This window comes from Sinocyclocheilus anshuiensis, unplaced genomic scaffold (genome assembly GCF_001515605.1).
Source record: "Sinocyclocheilus anshuiensis isolate Anshui unplaced genomic scaffold, SAMN03320099.WGS_v1.1 scaffold676, whole genome shotgun sequence".
In the NCBI taxonomy this organism is placed as follows: Eukaryota; Metazoa; Chordata; class Actinopteri; order Cypriniformes; family Cyprinidae; genus Sinocyclocheilus; species Sinocyclocheilus anshuiensis.
In genome coordinates, this window is record NW_015558579.1 from 3,385,428 (window position 1) to 3,394,516 (window position 9,089).

General features: G+C 34.3%; 1 protein-coding gene across 4 annotated transcripts in view; it reads right to left on the bottom strand.

The window, feature by feature from the left end:
* The window catches only part of LOC107679780 (60 kDa lysophospholipase), a 15,603-nt gene that overhangs the window by 5,027 nt on the left and 1,487 nt on the right, over positions 1 to 9,089 (bottom strand). For all 4 annotated transcript variants that reach the window (XM_016475427.1, XM_016475425.1, XM_016475426.1 and 1 more), the window contains exons 2-9: positions 7,076 to 7,205; positions 5,166 to 5,277; positions 4,688 to 4,813; positions 4,265 to 4,348; positions 3,944 to 4,070; positions 1,467 to 1,579; positions 638 to 823; positions 448 to 561 (exon numbers count right to left, since the gene is read on the bottom strand). In XM_016475427.1, the coding sequence (XP_016330913.1) occupies positions 448 to 561; positions 638 to 823; positions 1,467 to 1,579; positions 3,944 to 4,070; positions 4,265 to 4,348; positions 4,688 to 4,813; positions 5,166 to 5,277; positions 7,076 to 7,205 (992 nt within the window). The remainder of the gene's footprint in view (positions 1 to 447; positions 562 to 637; positions 824 to 1,466; positions 1,580 to 3,943; positions 4,071 to 4,264; positions 4,349 to 4,687; positions 4,814 to 5,165; positions 5,278 to 7,075; positions 7,206 to 9,089) is intronic.

Sequence of the window (9,089 nt, forward strand, 5' to 3'; positions counted from 1 at the left end):
AAACAAGCACAAATGTCTTGCAGGTCTTCAAAAAAAAACCTTATTAAGACGTTGGGAGAATCTAATTAGTATTAGTATAATTATTATTATTAACAACAAAACTGCCTTACTGCTTATTAATATTTGAAAAAAAAAATATCATGTGGTATAACCAACATGCAAAAACAACAACAACAAAAAAAAATCTCCTAAAATATCAGGATCTAAAAATATTGACCTTTTTATGATAAGGCAAAATTAGTTCAGATTGTAATATGTCAAGTGGTGTGACTCTCCCATTAAATAATTAATTAATTATATTTGTTTACTTTTTTTATTTACTTGGTTACACTGCATGACAACTTTTAAACATTTCTTTAAAAACGTATGAATTACATTTTACAATGTTTTTTCCTCTCGTATGTCAAACGTGGTTTCGGTTTAATTTTAACAGACATTTTTGCATACCTTTTTCTTCTCTTCTATGCTGAGGTTTTGTTTTGCCAGCACATAAGAGAGTTTTGAAAGAGCAGCTTCCGGCGTCATATCACACCCAGCGACCAAACCGGCATCACTCAGAGCCTGAGAGGGAATATTAAAGGATTACACACTCCTGGAATACACCCACATGAGGCCTTTCTCAAGCAAACACCCATACCTGGCCAGTGGCGTATGAGGTTGTGACAGAGCCCCTGAGGCACTGGGTGCAGTTGATTATGATGACTCCTCTCTGGGTCGCTTTACGGATCTCATCTAGCAGGTCAGCACGGTTGTCAGGAGCGTTACCGCTGCCGTAGGTCTCCAGTACGATCCCGTCCATAGGAGGCTGCAAGAAGGCCCTCACCTGATGAGAGAGTATATATGATAATGAACACGTACTTGCGCTGAATGAAGAGATTTGTCGATAATATGTGGCAATTAACCCATTTAATCCCACATTTTTCCCAGATATGACATATATGAATTTGTGTGACATTTGTAAGGATATTAAACAATCAATGTCAATTATTTAAAAAATGATTGAAAAGTCCATGAAAAAATGAGTTTTATGTCTGGTCACAATTGTGACCGGTAGTAGAACACAGGGAGTCTAGGTCTATAGCGTAAATGCATTTACAAAATGACAAATCTCCAGAAATTAGTTTAAAGACTGGTTTAAATTGTTGAAACAAGTATTTTATTCCATTAACAAAGAAGTAAACATTGTCTGACTCAGTTTCAAAAAGGACAAAACATCAATCTTATGCAGCAGTTTGGCACAAATAAATATATAAAATGATGACAAAATGACAAATTATAGGAACTTAGAAGGTAATTATTATAAACTTCATTATAAACCGAAATAAATAACATAGTAAATAAGTAAAATTACAAAATGAAAAAAAAAAAACTGAAGGTTTTTAAAAATTAAGGAATAAATAAAAAATGAATAAATATGACCGGTGGGATTAAATGGGTTAAAGGCAGACATTACCACACGGCCTTACTGTATCAGCAGTGATTCCTGGGAAGAGTCGCAGGAGACCAACATTACGGTTCATTTGTGTGTTGACAGTGAATTTGGAGGTTGTATTGGCTCGCCACACAGTATCCCAGTTAACTAAAGAGGAAAAAAAACAAAGCATAATACTTAAAACGACAGGTCTGAATAAAACTAATAACACAACAGCATCAAAAATAAGGGAGCTGGCATGATATTTCAAGCAGTGTCTGGCAATATGACATGATATACACAATTAAGCATTTCTTTGTGGTTTTCTTTTAAAAAAAAAGTGTGTATAGTTATTGCATGTGCAGTTTTTATATTAGATTTCTGCAGTTGTTATTTATGGAGTATAATACTAATTGTAAGACAACATGGAATATTTGTACTTTCTAATTAATTCTTCACACCACAAGATTATTAAAGTGAACAGCAAAAATGTAAAAAAGAAAGAAATTAAGAAAGATGACAACACATACATTTTCCCTTACACATTCACATAAATTTAATTAACACATTTGTCAGCTATCCAATGGTGATTTTTTTGCAGTTTTAAATTTAAATTTAGACTCAACATTTGTTACTCCTCATGTTTGTGATTAATTTTATGCATCATTAACAAGTTGAACAGAGATGTTCCAAGCCATGCAAATATGCTTTCATGCTTCTAAAATTAAAAAAATTCTGAAATCATGTTAACTTTCTGAAGAAAGCAACAGAAAAATGTAAGTGATTATACAATACAGCACAGTCACATAGACCACTTTTAAAGGGATAGTTCATCCAAAAATGAAAATTCTGTCATTAATTATTCACCCTCATGTCGTTCCAAAACCATAAGACCTTCGTTCATCTTCGGAACACAAATTAAGATATTTTTGATGTAATCTGAGAGCTCTCTGACCCTCCTATAGACAGCAAGGATCCTTACACGATCAAGGCTCAGAAACGTAGCAAGGAGATCTGTAAAATAATCCATGTGACATCAGCGGTTCCACCATAATTTTACGAAGCTACGAGAATACTCTGTGTGCAAAAACAAAAATAACTAATTTATTCAACAATTCGTCTCCTCCACGTCACCCTATAGCGCCATTTTGGAGAGTATCACATACATAAACAACGTATGTAGGCAGATATGTTGTTTACATTCAGACCAAAGTGTAAACAATGTAAACAGCGTATCCGCGTATGGTGCTGCTGACACAGAACAGCAAACGTTGTTTACGTGTGCGATACTCTCCAAAATGGCACTATAGGGTGACGCAGAGGAGACCAATCATTGAATAAAGTCGTTATTTTTGTTTTCTTTGCGCACAAGAAGTATTCTCGTAGCTTCGTAAAATTACTGTTGAACCACTGATGTCACATGGATTATTTTACCGATCTCTTTGCTACGTTTCTGAGCCTTGATCGTGTAAGGATCCTTGCTGTCTATAGGAGGGTCAGAGAGCTCTCGGAATTCATCAAAAATATCTTAATTTGTGTTCCGAAGATGAACGAAGGTCTTACAGGTTTGGAATGACATAAGGGTGAGTAACTAATGACAGATTGTACATTTTTGGGTGAACTATCCCTTTAAGATACTTTAATGGTGTTACTTTTGTCCTTTTTGAATCTTGAAAGCCTCATTATAATTGCATAGTAAAGAGAAAAAAGTGTGTAAAAAGAATTGAAAAAAAGCAGTTAAAGGGAGCAAAATAATATACCAAATTTTCATAGCTGAGGGTAAACTAATCTTTTAATTTAATAGACTCAAATGGGACTAATGCCGGGTTCAGACTACACAATATTTTTGTCGGTCACGATAGTCACTGTGTCAGATTACACGATTTTGACTCCTAAAATCTTGTTGTGTCGTGGACAAGAAACATGTCAGACTACACGTTGCTTCCCGACCATTCATCGCGTGCCGTCTTTAACGACGCGCGTGATGTCATCGAGAAGGCGGAACTAGCGACTGACTTCCGAAAACAAGAGTGTAAACATTGCTGAAGCGCTTCCGCTATAGTTCGCCAGCAACCTTTGTTCTGTCGTGGTAGTCCCTTGATGACACATCATACAGGCAGGAGTACTGTTGCCACAGCTCCACGAACCTTTCCTCCATCTCATAATTCCACCTAGCAGCACCATCATCTCTCTTTTGTTTTGCCATGTTTGAAACCTGTGTATGAAAGAGCTTCTGTGCTGCTATTGGTCAACGTCACCAATGTGACAGAACTCGTCATAGACGACGGGAAAAAAATTAAACATGCTAGTCTTTCTGTCGTGATGTCGTGAAGCATCGCAGATGCGGAATCGGTTGTCGTCCACTATGACACACTACACGTGCTGAAACGATGGAATCTTGCGTCCCGACGCCCATTGTCGTTTACGAATCCCCACGACACCCTACGTCAAGCAAATCGTGGCAAAATCGGGCTAAAATCGTGTAGTCTGAACCGGGCATAAGACTGTGTATGTTGGCAGAACTGTTATCACTTTTAATGTCGACTTCAGCATTGGCTAATGGCGGCAGATTCGGTGAGGTAAATGCGTTAAAACTTCCAGCATCCACTTTGGTGACACGGTTGCCCCTGTACAGCTTATGATGAAAATAGAGGCAAACCTGTGAAGAAAGCAAGCAATTCACTCAAACGGCTTTAAAATCATTTCTTTATAAGAATTATCATTAGCTATATATTGTTCAAGTTAACATGCTCCAAAATAAGCATCTTAAAAAAACACAAATATGTGATGGTATCTTGTCTTTGTATCCAAATGTTATATGTGCATTTCTTACAGAAAACCAATAAAACTCACCTCTGGGATGACAAACTGTCCTGCTATCAACAGTGCCCCCAAGAGGTTGTCCCTCCCATCATTCCTCATCTCATAGATGGGCACCTGCCATATACAAGATGGTTGTGAAGCTATTGGTGAAGTCAGCATTATTCTTTTTTTTCATGGCCACAAGTTTAAATGTGAAATTGAATAAAATGTTAAATGGAATAAAAAATTAATTTAGGCATAATAACTATAAGTCTGCTGGTGCACTGAAAACTATTTAATGGAAACATCTGAGACATAACTAAAATGCACATGTAGTTCTATAAGTAGTCAAAGACTATTCTTTAAAATCCTTAATTTGTGTTCCATGAAAGAAAGAAAGAAAGTCATATGGGTTTGGAAAAACAAGGGTGAGTAAATGATTTATGGGTGAACTATCCCTTCAAAACGTGTTACCTGTGAGCCAGTGAGGATGACAGGCTTTCCCAGGTTCTCACACATGAAGGATAAGGCAGAGGCGGTGTAAGCCATTGTGTCTGTGCCGTGCAGGACGACAAAACCATCATATTGCTCATAGTGTTTCTGTCAACATGAGAGAAAAAAAGTTAAAAAATACCAACTGACAATCTGTTTATCTGTTCACAGAACTATATTCAAGAAATTAGAAGATTGCCAACAATTACAAATTGAAAAAAGTTCCCCTTTTGTAAAAAAAATAATAATAATAATAAAATACCAGCATCAAAAAACTAATCATGATCAGTTCTGTTTACAAGTCATTACATTCAGTCTTGTCCAACTCAGGGCTGTGGAAAAAAAAATAAAAAAATATGCGCACCAATGGGAGTGACCCGATCAAAGCTCAATAGTTGTATAATACAATCAAAGTCCCAAAGTTTCACACAACAAATTTTAAAACATAAAAAGGGAGCACCTCAATGTCTTTTCCAATAGTGGCCCAGTCATCTGTGGTCATATTGCAGGAGTCGAGGAGGGGAGAATACTCTAAAACTGAATATACAATCCTCTTGTTCTGTTTGGACAGTCTGGAGTGGAAAAAAAGAGAGAAAATTATTTAAAAAGCATCAAAATTGTAATATTTATTTTGAAAGACACCCAAACACTGACATCAAGCTCTTAAAGTAAAGCAAAACTTCTTTTTTTTAAACCAGCAAAGGCCATTATAGGCAAACATGGGTTAGTTTAGCTAGATCAACTAAAACAAAAAAAAGTTGATTATTTACTGATAGCGAGAGTTTGACTGATTTCAGGGGCGTCTCCTGTAGTTAAAGCAAAAACCATTTGTGCGTCAATGGATGAGCAAATGTTATGAAGCAGCAGACTTCAGACTTCGCTCATCGCTCTAGGGGCAGCTCATGGTCTTAATGTAATTAAGAGGGGAGCACTGGACGATTTTCCACATTTAGGAACTGAGAGTGAGCAGATTAGCATGACCTGTCTTTATTAACAATGGGCAGCTTATGCTAAAACCACATACATATTCATGTGGCTGTTAAATTGGGCCACCCTTGTTAGGTGCACTGATGAGCTAGAAGAGTAATAGATCTAATACTAATAGAGATTTCTAGAAGTAACAGGATATTGGGTTTGGCATACAAATTTTTCATTGGCTCATCTCTAACATACTCGCATGTGCACAACCCAACCATAACATATAGCCACTACAGCATATGTTATGTTTGCAAATCAAAAGCAAAAAGCAAAAATCACACACCTTTAATGTGCAGAATACAAAACTAAGGCACCAAACATAAAACTGACTTGGCTGCTCCTTTCTATTACCGAGACATTATTAGATATCTTTAATCAACCCAAATGTAAAATATAGGCTGGTATATATACAGCATTTCAAATTTAATCTTCTTATATATAACATAAGGTTGTAATATGAAGCTACACATATAACCTGTGGAACAACATTTATTATGGAAAGTGTATTGTAATTCTTAGAAATAAAAACCATGCTATATTACAATTGTTAAAAGACCAGTTATTTCAAATAAAACATGAAAAAATTTGTTATATATTATGTTACAATTTTAGCACTGTAACCTTTTGTTATGTTCCACTTGGTGTGAATAATTTCAAAGTGTTGGCTTAATAAATGAATATTTATTGCAATAAATTAATGTTAAATTAATATTAATTTAAAACACATTTATTATATTATATTATAATGACTCTGCATTACAGTATAATAAATAAATAGAATTATTTATTTTAGACTTTTAGTCATCAGACATGGTGTGAACAGGCTTTAAATAATGCCACAGTAAATTACACCAGTGAATGCATGAGATGAAGTTGTCAAGAAGAAACACATATTTCATCTGCTTAAACATTATTGTATAGCCATAACCACTGAACTAACTAGCAAATTCATAACACAAATCATGCAAACATGTACAAGTACATATACATCCCACAAGGGCAAACATTATGCTACCAGTACTACAGCACCCATGAATTAGAGGATCAGCTGAATGAGCGGACTTCCTGTTAAAATAACACAAATTTGCATGGTCTATAATATTATCAGATGTGTACAAAATAAAAGAAACAGCATCCTACAAGACAGAATTTTTTTTTTTTTAAGAATGTTTTTAATATGTATTTTTAGCTTTTTTTAATTAGATAGAGCAAGTAAATAATGTCAACTTTAATTCTGGGAGAAGTATTGCTATTCTGGTGCAATAATAACAGAAACCAACCATCAAACCTGTATCTTGTACACAAATAGTTAAATACTGGATCTATGAATAGGACAACACCTCCACAAACTTCTAACCTGATCACGTATTTTTGTGCAGTGTGGGAACTTACGGCAGCACCAGCGTGTTCTCCGGAGGCTTGTAGTATTCATACAGTCTGGTCTGTTGTGCGTACTGCTCATCATGCAGAATGGGGAGTTTGCGTAGAGTTTCAACGAGAGCATTAGGTTCTGGAGACAGAACTGCAAATACAGAAGAAAAGCCAGTAAAAATATTATCAACAAAGGCACATCTGATAACAAATGCACCATATACAAAGTCATACATTTCATGTTTGCAACCATCAGGTTCTTTTGAATAGAATTTAGCAATGAGGCCAAAAAGATACCATCCTGAATATTTGATACTGTGTATACTGTACTGTATCATTTTGCACATTTTGATATTCCCTATTACTGGGCAGTATAAAAAAACATTCTTGTATCACAGTATTAATAATTTTATACCATGTTAAGTTAATCAAAATAGTTATTTATGCTGGAAATTGTTTTTTTTTTTTAAATGGTTTATTATAATATTTGTGGCCCTGGACCAAAAAGTCACTCTTAAGTCACCCGGGTTTATTTGTAGCAATAGCCAAAAATACATTGTATGGGTCACAATTATCAATTTTTCTTTTATGCCAAAAATAATTAGGATATTAAGTAAAGATCATGCTCCATGAAGATATTTTGTAAATTTCCAACCGTAAATATATCAAAACTTAATTTTTGATTTGTAATACGCATTGCTAAGGACTTAATTTGGACAACTTTAAAAGCGATTTTCTCAATATTTAGATTTTTTTTTGCACCCTCAGTTTGAAATAATCTAACAGACTATCAAAGATTACTTATGCAAACAGAAAAAAATAATTATTTGTGCATGACAGTTATTGTAAGATAAATAGCCTAAATTTACTTTTTCACAAAATAATTTGTAAATAAATAAATAATATATAAAAATTTGATATTTATTCAGCTTTCAAATGATGTATAAATCTCAATTTCAAAAAATGTACCCTAATGACTGGTTTTGTGGTCCAGGGTCACATTTGGTAATGCATATTAATTGGATAATGAAATGAAATGGAACACTAGGAACACTAAAAATCTCATGATAAAATCCTTTTTGGTTTCCAGGGAAGTAAAAGCAAAATTGCATCATGCAGACCCATAACAGCAGGTGTAAGGCAACAAAAAAAAAAAAAAATATATATATATATATATATACACAGGAGTCTGTTTCACATAACTTGAGTCTTGGAAGAAAATGTGCCCAGGTTTCCACTGAGGAAAGAAAAAAAAAAAAACTGGACTTTTAAACAGAACCTATGTTCAGTCCACATACTGTATGATGGTTGATTTTCACAGATCCTGTGTTTATGTAATGGAAGATAAAACAGTTTTGGGTGGAAAAAGTCAGTGTTTATTGTATTATGTAATATGGATTCTGTCCTTGAACTTTTTGTGCTTGACCTTGCAAATTCTTTAAAAGGTGCTATCATTTTTTTTTTTTCTTTATCAGCGTTTGTTTTTAGATAAGCTTCTTTATATATATATAAATAACCAAGTTTGTTAACCTATTCAAGCAGTATTGTGCAGGAAATGGTACTAAAGCCCAATGTCGGGAAAGATGAACTACTGTTTACAGAAGGCAAATATTTGGACATTCTTTATTAGGAATTACTAATAAAGTCATAAAATATGATCAGCATCCTTTTCAGACCAATTCAGTTTGAATACTGTAAACAAAACCACTCTTGAAGGACTCTTCCCATTCCTATTTATTACTTTATATAATCAAGTCACCAGTGCATTATACAGTCTTTCAGCTGTGCAATTCATTACCATCTGGATATATATGGAGATGTGTTCCTGCTTCTAATGTACAGCCATTAATGTACAGCTGCAATTTGGGTTTATTACAATTAAAAACTTGCAACCTCTTTGCTCTCAAAACTAAAATATTAACACTGGACTGGACAAGTCATACTTGAAATTCATGAAATTATATTATTTGATAATCGTTAAAATTTACTTGATTGACATTAGCAAATTAAAGATAAAGTTACAAAAAAAAAAATA